General features: G+C 36.1%; 2 protein-coding genes across 5 annotated transcripts in view; one reads left to right on the top strand and one right to left on the bottom strand.

The window, feature by feature from the left end:
- Nucleotides 1-38: 38 nt before the first annotated feature.
- On the bottom strand, nt 39-9,573 carry cltb (clathrin, light chain B). 2 transcript variants are annotated; one of them, XM_067389387.1, is made up of 7 exons: nt 9,434-9,573; nt 9,084-9,344; nt 8,000-8,049; nt 7,744-7,861; nt 5,302-5,413; nt 2,423-2,476; nt 39-1,683 (listed from the first exon to the last, which is right to left on the bottom strand). In XM_067389387.1, the coding sequence occupies exons 2-7, from the start codon at nt 9,262-9,264 to the stop codon at nt 1,512-1,514; spliced, it is 687 nt and encodes a 228-aa protein (XP_067245488.1). In that variant the 5' UTR covers nt 9,265-9,344; nt 9,434-9,573; the 3' UTR covers nt 39-1,511. The 2 variants fall into 2 exon arrangements, with proteins under 2 accessions (XP_067245488.1, XP_067245496.1); XM_067389395.1 differs by lacking the exon at nt 2,423-2,476 and having other exon boundaries at nt 9,434-9,552.
- Nucleotides 9,574-10,663: 1,090 nt separating this feature from the next.
- The window catches only part of pdlim7 (PDZ and LIM domain 7), a 49,584-nt gene continuing 45,418 nt past the window's right edge, over nt 10,664-14,829 (top strand). The window contains exons 1-2 of one of the 3 annotated variants that reach the window (XM_067389368.1): nt 10,664-10,836; nt 13,432-13,530. In XM_067389368.1, the coding sequence (XP_067245469.1) occupies nt 10,816-10,836; nt 13,432-13,530 (120 nt within the window). In that variant the 5' untranslated portion in view covers nt 10,664-10,815. Of the gene's footprint in view, nt 10,837-12,000; nt 12,135-13,431; nt 13,531-14,829 lie in introns of those variants that run through there. The other 2 variants (XM_067389379.1, XM_067389372.1) reach the window with 2 other exon arrangements.

A 14,829-nucleotide genomic window follows, 5' to 3' on the forward strand; every position in this document is an offset into this window, starting at 1 on the left:
GTAAGTCTTATTTGTTCAGAAATGTCACAGTAAACATCTGAATTTGGAAGTTTTTTTTATTGAATTAATTTTATTTATTTATTGAATACACAATAATTATTGCATGGTCTGCATTGATGCACACACATTTATTTGTAGTCAGATTGAGGGCTAAGAGATTTATAAAAGGGGGGGGGGGGAAGTAGAGAAATTTAACTAGTTTTAAATTACAAATTATTTTTCATCAGATTGCTAAAATTAAACTGTTGGATTACATAGTCAAAAAAACATAGATGGTTTCTTTGGCTATTAACTACTGTTAAACTTTTAATAAAAATTCAATTTTCAATGGAAACAAGGCCTCCTAACTTGTACAAACAAACTAACATTTATACACATGCCATTAAGTCAGACAAGTAAACTTCTGCACTATAAAAAGCAGTATTGTTAAACATCCAGCATTTTATGTAAAAGTACAACTACCTGCATTATTTCACTGTGTTACATTTCATTTCTAGCGCTTTTGGAAGCTAGACTGATGAAGGTCTTACAGATAGACAGTAAGTCTCACAGTGAGAAAAGGTTTAGGCACAGGATTCTTTGCTGTTGTAGGCTGAGAATCAGGAACTGTACACTTGACAAAGCACACGGTTCAAACTCTGTATTATCAGTCGCATATGTATGCAGTAAATATTAATAAAATATTAACCGCTATATGAGCACGGACAGCGCATGTGCAATGAAGGATTGATTTGAGTGGTACATTAGCAGGTTAAAGTTAGAGTAACAGTTCTTCATTTATAAAAGATTTCTGCTATTTTAAGTAATAAAGAAGCTGTGATGAGCAACGTGCCTGTGAAATTAAAAACTTTGAATATTGAAAAGTAATAATGTGTAAATCATCATACAACAATAACCTTAGCAAGCTCAGAAATGAAACGTCCCTCTTGGCAGTGAACAGAAATACAAAAAAGCAGATAATTTCAAACCCAGATACTGATTACAACGCAGTGTTCAACTCATGAAGACAAATAATTGGTTAAAAAAATACTACATAGGGTGAGAGATGGTAACTAAACTGTATCCAAGTATAGAATGTAACCAAATACTTCCATTTTCTTTATAACAGACAACAAAGACACTTATGGTTCCAGTGAAATAATGCTGTCTAATGGTTTGTAGGCACTGCAAATGTCACAAGAATCACAAAATAACTTGTAAGCTGCACCAAAATACTTTTGGCATTTAAATAGAACTGCTGCCTTTCATGGACATTGGGTTTAAGGGAAAAACCATTAACTCTTTTGACCTGTTTTCAAATGTTCGAGGCACACTTGCAATTTGTTCTTTAACTTACGGAATAGCCAAAATCCAGGATACATAAATAGGAAGTTTAAATACAGTAAAGTGTACACATTCAATGACCCCATTAAAACATAAAAACTTAAATCTGTTAAAGTGTTCAGCCTCACTAAAATAAAGTGCAAGAGGGAACAAGAAAGAAAGCCTAGAAAATACAAGAGGGGGTTACGTTAGCGAACCAGAGGCGTCTGTTTTAGAGAAATAAGAACGGAGCGCATCCGAGACACGTCTTTAGTCTGACGGCTGGTCTTGGGGTTAAAGTCGCATAGACGGGCCACTTTCTCCCATTCTGTTCCAGGACTGTCATCATCACACTCCTTGAGGAAGGCCTCCTCTGATACTCTACACGAACAGACAAGAGAGAAGCATGAGAACCAGAGATCATGTCATGCCTATCCTCTGAGACATCAAATGAAATGAGAGATTGAACAACATTATTTTCTATGTCCGATAGTAATTATTTTCTGTCCTAACCATGTCTGAACACACTGAATGTGAAACATTAGGACAATGTGACAATCACAGCCAATCAGAAGATATTTTATATTAATGTTTCATCCTTTTTGGGGTTATATCTGGCTGTTATGCCTAAATTGCTGTGTTTCCCTATTAAGAATAAAAGGTGAAACTTGTAGACCTGTTTACAAGGACTTAAGCAGAAAAGCATGAATATAACACTATTCATCAAATAAAGTGTATCGCAGTTTCCACAAAAGTATTAAGCAGCATAACTGATTTCAACATTGATAATAATAAGAAATGTTTCTTAAGCACTAATTCAGAATATTAGAATTATTTCTGAAGGATCATGTGACACTAAAGGCTGGAGTAATGATGCTGAAAATTCAGCTTTGATCACAGGAATAAATGATATTTTAAAATATATTACCTGTTTGTTGTATTTACTGCATTTTTGATGAAATAAAAGCAGCCTTGTTGAGCATAAAATACTTCTTTCAAAAACATTACAAATCTTTACTGACCCCAAACTTTTTAACAGTAGTGTACTATCTTTGTTTATGTGATGCAGACAAGAAACTATATGCATTTATGTAATCTCACTGATTTGCATTAAACATACACAAAGCCTATGGCATCAGAGTTGGGCTGTTTGTAGAAAGTCTTATCAGCGATCCTAGTGCACAAACAAGCAGGACAGGGCAGATAAAAGGGAAGGAAGAGAAAAATGGGAGCCAGAGAGTGAAAGAGAGAGAGAGAGATACATAAGAAGAAAGTCAGTCACACACAAGCTGCACATGAAAATAAGTGTTAAAATGCATCAAATCCTTTTTTCATGACACCAAGAAGACTGAAGATAAAAGGTAATATTAATCAACAGCATATATGGTGTGGTTTGCTGTTCATTAACAAAGAAAGTTTGATCATCCCCTCTGTACAATTTTAAGTGCATTACTGTAAATACAATGTTTCTAAGGAACAAGTCTACATTTTGCCCCTTAAGAAATTATAAGGTTCTGTCCGACATTTTTGTCAACATTGAGTTATTCACATATTTTTATTGTGTGACAACTTATTTACATTATGTGATTTTTTTTTTAATGTTGTGTACATTTTGGGATTTTTATTGAGAAAACAAAAAGGTTCTATATACAAAGTCAAGTGGAATGCAAAAACTTTGAAGCTCAATATCTCAGAACTGCTCAGAATGCAGATAAAACCTTATAATTCCAAGGGGATGATTTTCTTAAAGCTTAACCTGCACTGAACCCAGAACCCTTTATTGATTATTTTACTTGACGTGTGCCTTTGTATCTTAGTTTTTGCTATAACACACACACACAATATTGTAATGTGATGTACAGTGTACAGTGATGGTACACCCAATAAAAAAAATTATAACCATTCACAATATGGAATGAATTTGGAATGGGCAATGTCAGTCCTGGAGAGCCACTGTCCTGCAGAGTTTAGCTCCAACCTTGATAAAATAAATAAATAAATAAAAAAACTCACATGCCTATAGCTTTAGGCTGTGTCTGAAAACGCTCCCTAGACCCTTAAATAGGGCACTGTTTAAGGGGACAGCCATTTGTAGTGGAGTCCGAAACCATAGTGGACGTTATCGAGTGCACTCATTCAATCCCACAATGCACCGCAATAACGAATATTCAACCATTCTACAGTCAACGGATAAAGAATATCCATAATGCAGCTGAATCATCTATCCATTTTTCAAACCACTGGTCCAATGTGGTTACAGCATAATATCATACAGGTATAATTTCCTTTTGATTATTAAATTATTTCATTAAGGTTTATACATTCAATTTCAAGTTGAATCTTTTCATTACTACTAGAGCTGCCAGTTTGCCAAGTTTCAAATAATTATTAAAGGTGCCCTAGAATTAAAAATTGAATTTATCTTGGCATAGTTAAATAACAAGAGTTCAGTACATGGAAATGACATACAGTGAGTCTCAAACTCCATTGTTTCCTCCTTCTTATATAAATCTCATTTGTTTAAAAGACCTCAGAAAAACAGACAAATCTCAACATCACACCGACTGTTACAGTTAACAGTCGGGATCATTAATATGTATGCCTCCAATATTTGCATATGCCAGCTCATGTTTAAGGCATTACACAAGGGCAGAACGTCTGGATGTGCACAGCTGAATCATCAGACTAGGTAAGCAAGCAAGAACAATAGCGAAAAATGGCAGATGGAGCAATAATAACTGACATGATCCATGATATCATGATATTTTTAGTGATATTTGTAAATTGTCTTTCTAAATGTTTCATTAGCATGTTGCTAATGTACTGTTAAATGTGGTTAAAGTTACCATCGTTTCTTACTGTATTCACGGAGACAAGAGCCAACACTTGCAGTCTGTATAATTCATAAACACAACTTCATTCTTTATAAATCTCTCCAACAGTGTGTAATGTTAACTTTAACCACGGAGCAAAACCTCAAACTCATTCAGAATCAAATGTACATCCAAATAACATCAAAATAAATACATTACTCACATAATCCGACGCATACATGCAGCATGCATGACGAACACTTTGTAAAGATCCATTTGAGGGTTATATTAGCTGTGTAAACTTTGTTAATGCACTGTTTAAGGCAAGCGCAAGCTCCGTGGGCGGGGAGTGCGAGCATTTAAAGGGGCCGCAGCATGAATCGGCACATTTCTAATTATGCCCCAAAATAGGCAGTTAAAAAAAAAAAAATATTAAAACAAAATCTATGGGGTATTTTGAGCTGAAACTTCATAGACACATTCAGGGGACACCTTAGACTTATATTACATCTTGTAAAAAAACGTTCAATGGCACCTTTAAATGGCAAGCACAAACTATACAAAAGTGTGGCAGCCCTTCCGGTGCACTTAGTGTCTGAATTCACTCACTCATTTTCATTAACTCCCTAATAACTTTATTAGTGGACTAATGTAGGGAATAATGAATGAGGGTATAGGAGGTGATTTCGGACACAGGCTTAGTAATCCTGAAGACACTGATTAGCTTGTTCAGGTGTGTTTGATTAGGATTGGAGCTAAACTCTGCAGGGCAGTGGCACTCCAGGACAGACGTTGCCCATCCCTGATATAAGTCAAAGTCCGTGTGATTTCATCAAGAATAAAGAGCATGCAGACAACTTTATGAACAGTCTTCTCTGTACACATGAAAAACTACAGTAAAACAAAGGGAATCAGATACCATGCAAGAGTCTATTAGGGAGTGTGAGAGGTGGCTGTCATTAGCAGCCCAGCAGTAAGACTCACTCTAAAGAAACTTAATTCATCTATTGTATGAGAAAAATGCCAGTTTTGGCCTGTATTTTGATGTTCTGGTAATCAAGATGCTGTTCATTACATGTTTTCTTGTATAGACTAGTGGTTTACAAATGTGTGCATCCTAATTTTCACTAACAAAAACATACAGTTCAATAAAGCATGGATATTAAAGATGTTAGGGTGAAAATACCTGTTGTTGGCTTTATTTTTCTCCATCTGTTCATTCTGGTGTACATGCCAGTCCTCTAGTTCTTTCCGGGCCTTCTCCCTCCACACAGTCTCAGCTGCTTTAGAGGCAGAATCTGTAAATTGGAAACCAGAGAAAGTTCACATAGCTGTTCATTTCATTTGTCTGTAATTTGTTGTATGAAAAATAATAATAATAATATGTTTGGCTTTTTGCTGCCTGTTTATGTTTTTTAAATGCAAATTCCTATTATGAAATTATGCTGCTTGAATAAAACTATTCAACATTCAACTATTTTCACTCTCAGGTGTTCCCTTTCTCAGTACTAACTTTATGTTTTGCTGGCCAATATTATATACTGGTGCCTATTATGTAGCATAACTTAAAGGGTTAGTTTACCCAAAAATGAAATTCCAGCAGTGTGGCGGTTTTACTCCCGATCCGATTCATGATTCGATACATTGATTAATTTATGCTCCAAATCTTCCTGAAGTAGTGTTTTGAAATCGGTCATCACTAAATAACGATTAACGAAGGTCTTACGGGTGTGAAACGACATGAGGGTAAGTAATAAATGACAGAAGTTTTTCATCACTGCTACTGTTGTAGAAATACCCTACTTGTTTTTATCACTCATGATTAATTTGTTTTACAAATTAACAAAAGTGTCTGATAATTATGAAAACTTGTTTCCACCATGGAATAAAAAAAACAACTTTTTTTCTTGAAATTGTGAGTTTATACAGTATTTTATAATTCTAATTTCATTTTTCTCAGAATTGTGAAATATAAATGTGTAATTGTGAAAAAAAAAAAAAAAAAAAAAAATTAATTGTGAGACAAAAGGTCACATTTTTTTTTTATTCTGTGGTGGAAACAAGCTTCCATAAATAATAGAGGGGTTTCAGGGATTAAGTGTTTAGTATTAAGCTGTGCATGTGATCTAAACATGCTGGCCACCATAGGAATGGACCAGTATTATGTGGAATAAACTGGAATAAACATATTTGTCAAAAGTACTATTAACTGACTTTAAACTGTGCTTTTAAGGCCTGGTTTCACAGACCGGGTTCAGGTTAAGCCAGGAGTAGGCCTTAAATTAGGACATACATATATATATATATATATATATATATATATATATATATATATATATATATATATATATATATATATATATATATATATATATACAGGGGTGCACATAACTTTTTTGGTCTGGTTCTCAAGGGAGTACCTGGAGATTTTGCTTGGTACTCACACTTTACACGACACATCCTAAACGCTGTCCTAATCACTTTCCTCCTGACTGCTCTCCTCACTATCTTCTTTTCTCTCGAACATGGTAGATGATGATAATGATTTTTTTTTTTTTTTTACTAACATTAGTGACAGCAAAGGCTGCTGTCACTTTAAGAAGGAAAGCACGGACCGAATAACTGACACACATCCGGTTTCTTTCTCAAAACTTCATTTATGACATAATAAAATATATATATATATATATATATTTTTTTTTTTTTTTTATATCACTGGTGCGCATCTTGAGACAAAACAATGGCAGTGAAATATTTTAAGATATGTCAGTAAAAGTGACTTTCAGTTAAGATATATCAAACATGCATATTAGTCTAGAACTAGGCTTAAAGGGATAGTTTATTATAAATATATATTTTGTTGTTTTGTTTTCTTTTATATTACTGGTGCGCATCTTTTTTTTGTTTTATATTACTGGTGCGCATCTTTTTTTGTTTTATATTACTGGTGCGCATCTTGAGACAAATCAATGGCAGTGAAATATTTTAAGATATGTCAATAAAAGTTACTTTCAGTAAAGATAGATCAAACATGCATTTTAGTCTAGGACTAGGCTTAAAGGGATAGTTCACCCAAAAATGAAAATTATCCCATTTACTCACCCCCAAGCAATCCAAGGTGTATATGACTATCTTCTTTTAGACAAACACAATCAGAGTTATATTAAAAAATATCCTGGCTCTTCCAAGCATTATAATGGCAGTGAACGGGGCTTGAGATTTTGATCCATCCATCATAAAAGTAATTTATACGGCTCCAGGGAGTTAATAAATGCCTTCTGAAGCAAAGTGATGGGTTTTTGTGAGAAAAAGTATCCATATTTATATTTTTATTTAAAAAAAAAACTTTAATAGCTGGATTCCTGCAACAACCTTACACGAGTCTAGTTCCGGCGGAAGAGTGACCTCTGATTCGATGTAAATCATGGGATAATTTTTATTTTTGGTTGACTATCCCTTTAAGAGTCAACGCTTTCAACTGAGAAATTTCCTGCATCTAATATTATGACATGCCAAATAATTGTTTTAATTGGGCTTGACAGGCTATCCAGTTTATAACACACACACACACACACACGCAATTTCTTACTGAAAGTAATTTCTAATTCTACAGGAAATAATTCAATACCTAATTCCTCCAGCCGAGCCTTCTGTTCCTCCCTCCATTTGCGCAGACTTTCAGGTTCTTGTCTCTGCATGTCAACTTGGGCAATGGCTGAGTAGCTGTCAGTCGTGCCGTTGGTGTCCTAACGTTACAAATGATGATGTAATGTTAACAACATTCCTTGCTGGCACAACTAGCAATTGTGTTATTGTACATAAAAACAAACAAAAACATTTAATATGACAAGATTTGTTATTGTTGTTTTTTTAACCACACGCACCTGAAACATATCTCCGTTTACAGCAGTAGCTGGTGCTCCTCCAAAATCACCTGCACTCATATAGAAGAAACAACTTGTGTTTCAGCACTTGTTAGACAACAGTTTCTACGCTGTGTTGACTTATGGAAACATTACAGGCATCACCGGAATGCAGCACACCTTGTTGGACAGTGAGTACGTAAAGACCTCTCTCACAATTTCTGGATCTAGTCAGCAGATGGGCTGTTGTGTTCACTTTTCAAAACGGTTTAGTTCAGCAACCTTGATTGTCTCGACTCTTTTATTATACTCAGTTGCCTTTACAAGCGTGCTTTTCCAGTTTGCTTGCTTGTCCTTGAAAGTTTCAGGTGTGACTGTAACTCCAGCATTAATGCTGAAGATGTGCTGCTAGATTGCTAAAAAAAAAATGAGTTTTGAGTTTATTTAAACCATAAATTATTCAATTATGTGTATATATTAGAGTCTTCGTGGTTGTCGTCAATCATAATTAATGTATCTCCACGACTGATAGCTAATAGATCATTTTGATGATGATGTTCTATAATTTTCCTCACAATTCATATTAGAGGATCTTCACAATATTTTTGCTTTATGTAATGAAGTGATGATTAATTCTAACAATCAACAACAATACAGTGTAATTATTTTGTAATCGTGGTTATTTTTGCTATAATTCATTGAATTAATGTGCATTATCCTTTACTAAAAACTATTATGGTACAGTGGTGGTATCCAGTAGTAATACTATGGTACTTCTACAGTATAAAATGTAATATGATTTAATATAATACTTTTACAATGGGATTTTTAAAAGTACCTGTAAATACCATGGTACAAGAATTTAAGTACTTCTTATAGGGGGTGATAAAAAAACCATGGTACTTTTTGGTAAGCGATATTTACATGGCACTCCAAAGTAGCCTACTTCCAAGAATACCATGGTAAATGTTCGAAAACAGGGTACTACTAGTACTTATGTGTAAGAAATACACTGTAGCGTAATTTTACATTAATTTTACAACAGATAAAAAATACAACTTTTTTTGAATAAGCAAAAGCAAACAGGCCAGAGTGACACACTCACCTCCGATGAACGTGTACGTGTCTGCGGGCGGAGGTCCACCGTCCTCCAGCGCGCCGAACCCGGCGCTGTCGTTCTCGATCACGGCGATCTCATTCTCCTGCTGGGCCAGAAACGCCGCTGCCGGGTCTTCTTCTACATGAACTCCGTTGTCGGAGGCGGAAAACCCAAAGTCGTCAGCCATGTTTAACAAAGTAACACCGGTTTCCGTAAAGCTGACCTAAAACCCTCCAGCTGTTTTGTTCTTTAAGCGAGTTGGTAGTGCTGAAAAAAAAAAACAATAAACGTACGTTAGATGTTAAAGGTCAAACGTACACAGCTTTGTATATAAAAGTATATAAAGTAATTTTTACTTTTTAATGGCAGCAGGTTGGCTATGAGTTGAATGACGCGCAGCTCTTGCTGGGAGTGTTATGAAAATGTCAGTAACAATGTTGAACACAGTTGATTTGTGGTGTTTTGTCTCCATCTACTGGAGAGAGTACGTAATACAGGCTTCAACCCTACAGAAAGCCAGGTATTTGAATAAATGCCATTGTTCATGGCGTTGCATATATATTTATTTTTTCATCTTTTATACAACATATATATATATATAATTTATATTGTTATACAAATAATATTTTAAGCATATTTGGAAAACGTTGGCGAACTGCAATGCTGAGCTTTCAGTGTTGCACAATTATATATAGGTCTATATGTGCACATGCTTTGACTTTCTGAGACTTTCCTGAAGAGATTTTCCAGCAAGCTAGGAAGTAGAAATTTTGATGTATTTATGCCAGAACAGTCCTCTGATACTAAAGATGCATGATCCTGAGATTTTCCTATAAAGTAAACCTACCTGAAAATGCAGTAAAGTACAGTAAGCACTGACCTTTATAAAAGCATAATGTTGAACATGGTTTTCTGTATTATACAGTGCCTAGACTATTTCAAATTCAGATTCCAATAGAAAATAATAATAATAGCTTGACTGGTTAATTTAATCATCCACCTTTAAGTGGAATTGGAAGAATAAAATATATATTCTTTGTCTTAGCAGACACCGGCCAGTTTGCAACAGATAATACTACTACTAATAATAATAATAGTTTGACTATTTAATTGCATTTTTACTATATGTTTACCATGTTTGTGAATTAAAACATTAGCCAAAAATGGTAAACACATATGTAGGGTTGTTTTTTGGAATTTCAATCAATTTGGAATCAAATCTAAAGGATTTCAAAGGGATCAAGAAAGAATCCTTAAATATAATAAAATCCTACTGAAATATAAACAAAATAATGCATACATCTAGGTAAATACTTGAATAAACAATGCATTAGTATGGGTAAAAAAAAATAAAAATAACTAAAATAAATTAATAAAAAAGAAATATGAGCCCACGTTGTTTACAAAACATCAAAATACCGTGACTGTATTCTACAAACAACTGAGTATTTGCGGGAGAGTAATGGACTCAATGTACACAAACTTAAACACATCTTCATTCAAACACATTGAACATATGTGAGTCTAGTCTAGTCTGGTCACGGGGGCGCGCCCACCGAGCCAGTGCGTCAGGCCTCCACGTGACGCATGACGTATCATCAGAGTCCTACTAAAAGAAAATCCAACAGGGAAAACCTGCGGCTTCTGCGCGCGACCTGACGCCCAAGTCCAGAAAGTTGTTAAGTTTACTTGATCTCCATTTATAAGAGCTCATTAGACCAGAAAACAGAAGGCTGCGATGTCTGCCGAACACAAGGAGGTAAGTGCGCTGTTTCCCAACTTCTTTTTGGATGTACCGGCACCAACTGGGCTTTAAAAGAGAGTGTATTACGTTTCTAGGTTACAGACTCTCATATGAGAAGTACTGCAGAAGGTTATAAACGGTTATGATGGCAAACGTATGCATCAGCTTCAGGATACTTTGGAACGTTTTCTAACATAGAAATACATTTGTTTACATTTATAATGTGGTTTGGCATCTAATCTGGTTTGCCTTCTTCTTGTAGGAAATATTCCTTTTTAAGTGATCCTTTATGTTTATGTCATGATTACAGTTTGTGATGTTGTCATTTAGTTTCATTGACTGAAGACCATGACATTTGTTTTATTTCCATAATGAGGAAATAAAACATGCTTGCACTCGCACGAACCCTAAAAACATTGACAGAAAGCAGTTCAGATAGCTTGAACACTTGCCTGTTTTTGTGCATAGTTATGTGCTTTTTCAGCATTATCAGTTGCTAAGCACAACATTATTTCATTTCTAACTCACCCTAGGGGATGAAATGTCAGACTTATGAATGAATATTATTTTAAAAGTAATTTTGATCACAAAGGACCGAGTGAAATTGGAGGTAGTTAGTGGAAAATTGAAATGCACACAGAAAAGAGACCTTTCAGAAACTACAATGCCCTCTCAATTACAGTTTTGCCATAGGGTATGACAACAGCAGAAATTGTATTCAATGTGACATAACCTGCTTAGGGTGGTACAGCTTTGCCGTCTAAAACATATGTTATCCGCACAGTACGAGAAGACCATTCAGAATTTATAATGACTTCTCAAATGCAGTTTTACCACAGGGCAAACACAGCACCGTTGCACTCTCAAATTGCTGTCACATACCCAACCGTGGGTGCAACCGTGAAACATATGCTATCCACATTGAGAGGAATGTTCATTTAGCTTCCTACCCATCCAACCTGCCTTCTGGTGTCTTTTTCTGGTAGTTTATGGGTTTAAATGTTACATCTAGAGCCAGAGAATCTGAGGTAGTAGATGTTTTCTCTTCCTTCACACTCCCTCCCTCCCTCTCTCTCTCTCTGTCTTTCCCCCTCTCTGTGACTCGTGGGTGTTGGGCTGAAATAGTTTGGTGTAGTTTTACATTCCTTATATAGCCTGTGGAGTAAGAGAGACGTGGAGCGAACCCATGTCACAAAGAAGGAGGGGAGGGAGTTGAGCTTTGCCAGCAGTGAGAAAGTTAGTCTGTCTTGCAGTGCCAGATTTCCATTTGGTTTTCTGGAGGTTTGGGTGACAAGTTTGGCCTGTGGCATAAGGTATGTGTGCAGCGTGCCACCTTGTAACAGGTAAACTCGTATGTGGGATAGGATAGCCTCTGGAGTTTTGAGACCATAAGTCACAGGCAGGGGCGGAATGTCATGATTTTGGGGATTCAGCTTGTCCTTGGCTTTCAGTTTTAAGTTATGTTACTATTTGCTCTTGTACCAACCTGTAATATAATCAACACAGATGCAATGATTTGCTGGAGGTGTCACTGGTGGGTTATTTTAGTGTTTGAGGAATAAAATGAATCATTAATGCAAAAGTTATTAAATGAATCTGCTGTCATCACGCATAAGCGTGTCATCATGCTTATACTTTATTCAAACAGCCACTGAGTGCTATAAATCTATTTAACTTTTAAAATGTGCTGGGTTGTCATAATGTATTGCATTTTCACTCATGGATTTGCTAGAGTGTAGATAATGTGCACTTTCCTTGTGTATCACTGACCAGTAATGTGCAGTTAACCGCGCAATGGAAATAAATAGGTGCTTATTTTTGTCACCTACCTGATAATTAATTTAAACAAGCCGAATCTCAAATGTCTCCGTGAATGCTGCCGAGAACGGTTGGTCACGCAGGAATAAAAGTCTTTTCAGTGCTGTTAATCTCAAGCCAAATGTGTGTTATTTGAACTTTTGTTCAGTTGTCAAGTTATTTTTTTGTGTGTGTTGTGCGTTTCACAATAAACATTGTTTTAAACCAGAGTTACAGAAATCTTAATATCTTAGAGCTGGGCGTTAAAGTTTACATTTTGCGATTTTAGCAGTTGAGGTTTGCTATTATATTGCTTTATGTGAGTATGACATATGTATCCCAATAAAGTAGGACGTACTTGACCCATATATCCAACTTTTTATTCGATAATATAGCTTACGATATAAGCAATCATGAAGCCGAGTTTTGCTACAAAAAAAATAAAGTTTCCAAAAGAGAGTTTTCACTGTGACACCATAGAAGAACCATTTTGCATTTTCCAAAGAACCTTTTTAAGAGTGTAATAGTATATATAGCTTTACATGAGTGAACTCGATGTATGCGAGTAAATATGGATATACTATATGGTTCAATATTGTACTATATAATTGTTCAACATATCTTCCAATCCAAAGAGTTGTTGGATTTAATTCACAGACAGTCAGACGTCAGCAGCATACCAGACACTGTTCACATATGTGGGTCTGGAATGTTTGGTTTCAGCTTTGTTTGGAGCTCAGAATCACTTGTAATATTATTACTACATGATGGAATGACACTATAATCTCTCTTGTGTGTTTGTTTTCTCTTTAGGCCATGAATATATACTGTGTAACACTCAACGGACCTGCTCCCTGGGGCTTTCGGCTTCAGGGAGGCAAGGACTTCAACATGCCTCTGACCGTGTCCAGGGTAAGTGACCTCATCTTGGATGTGGCGATGGGTAATAGACATGTTTTGTTTACAGCTTAAGCTGTCAGCTGCATATAAATGATGTATTCATCCCATTTTTTTCCCCCTTTAACATTTAAGTTTGACAAATGAACGAGGCATTTCACAGACTTCATTTAGATAGCATGAACCCATCACTCACTCAAGGTGTTTTCATACCCGTAATGAGGTTTTGCACCATTTCTGTGTTAGTTTATGGTCCCGGTCTCTGCACGCAGAAAGACATTAAACACAACCTCAAAAGGAAATGCAATAGAGTTAATGAGAACAGTGTGCTCAGTGCTTCTTGAGGTCTATTTCAACACTTGCATTCCTTCAGAAACATGTCACCGCTTGATATCAACCCCATAAGAAAAGGCCTGCTTCAGAACTCCATTCAGATGTCTCCTCACAAGGATATGTTATGCTTTGTTTAGTTTCCAGCATGCGTTGTTCGCTCTTTAAGGTCATTGGATCTTGGCTTAATGGCACCTCCAATGGAGCATATTGAACAGATCAGGTCCAGACAGAGAATTTCCATTCCTTATTTGAGCAGTGTTGTTTGTAGTTTACACACAACGTCAGCTCTGGTAGCTAGTGCTGTTGTGGACCTGAAAGGTCATTTCGTATGTATACGAATACCATAGAGACGAATAATGAGGCCTTGATTTGGATAAAAGTGATGCGGATACATTTTCATATTATGGCTCGTTTCCACCGAGTGGTACGGTTCAGTACAGTACAGTATGGTATGCAATTTTTGCTGTTTCCATTGTTAGATGTTGTGAATGGTACCCTATTTCCGAGCCGTACCACTTTTTTTTAGGTACCCCCTTCTGTTGGGGTACCTAGCGCAATGGTACCAATAGTTCCGGTACCAAAAGGGTGGAGCTACACTCTCTGCAGAACGTTGATTGGTTGACAAAGAATCGTCACTTGTGTGTGCTACAAGGTGAGTGACATCACAATACCGTTGCAACACAATATGTAATTTTCGTCTGTTTTTCCTTGCAGCCTTCAGCTTTTGCTCAAACAAAGCTGCTGTATGTCCTCCATTGTTGTTTACTGTCACTTTCTTCTTCACGTGAGAATGACATCGCTACTTTCCGGCATACACCACGCCTAGTAAGGGTACTGTTGTTGGTGGAAACACAAGTCGGACCAGGGTTTACCATCCCAAATCGTACTGTACTGTGTGAACTGAACCGTACCGCTCAGTGGAAACGAGCCATTAAAGTACTTTCTTCTATTAGTATGCACAGACAACCATAAGTAAGCTAT

The sequence above is a fragment of the Chanodichthys erythropterus genome, chromosome 1 (assembly GCF_024489055.1).
Source record: "Chanodichthys erythropterus isolate Z2021 chromosome 1, ASM2448905v1, whole genome shotgun sequence".
Taxonomy (NCBI): Eukaryota; Metazoa; Chordata; class Actinopteri; order Cypriniformes; family Xenocyprididae; genus Chanodichthys; species Chanodichthys erythropterus.

Coding starts and splice junctions, on each gene's coding strand:
- cltb (XM_067389387.1), bottom strand. CDS start 9,264: ATGGCTGACGACTTTGGGTTTTCCGCCTCCGACAACGGAGTTCATGTA. Junction 8,050..9,083: donor CACGTACACGTTCATCGGAG/GTGAGTGTGTCA, acceptor ATATGAGTGCAG/GTGATTTTGGAGGAGCACCA. Junction 2,477..5,301: donor AAAAATAAAGCCAACAACAG/GTATTTTCACCC, acceptor TTTGTGCACTAG/GATCGCTGATAAGACTTTCT.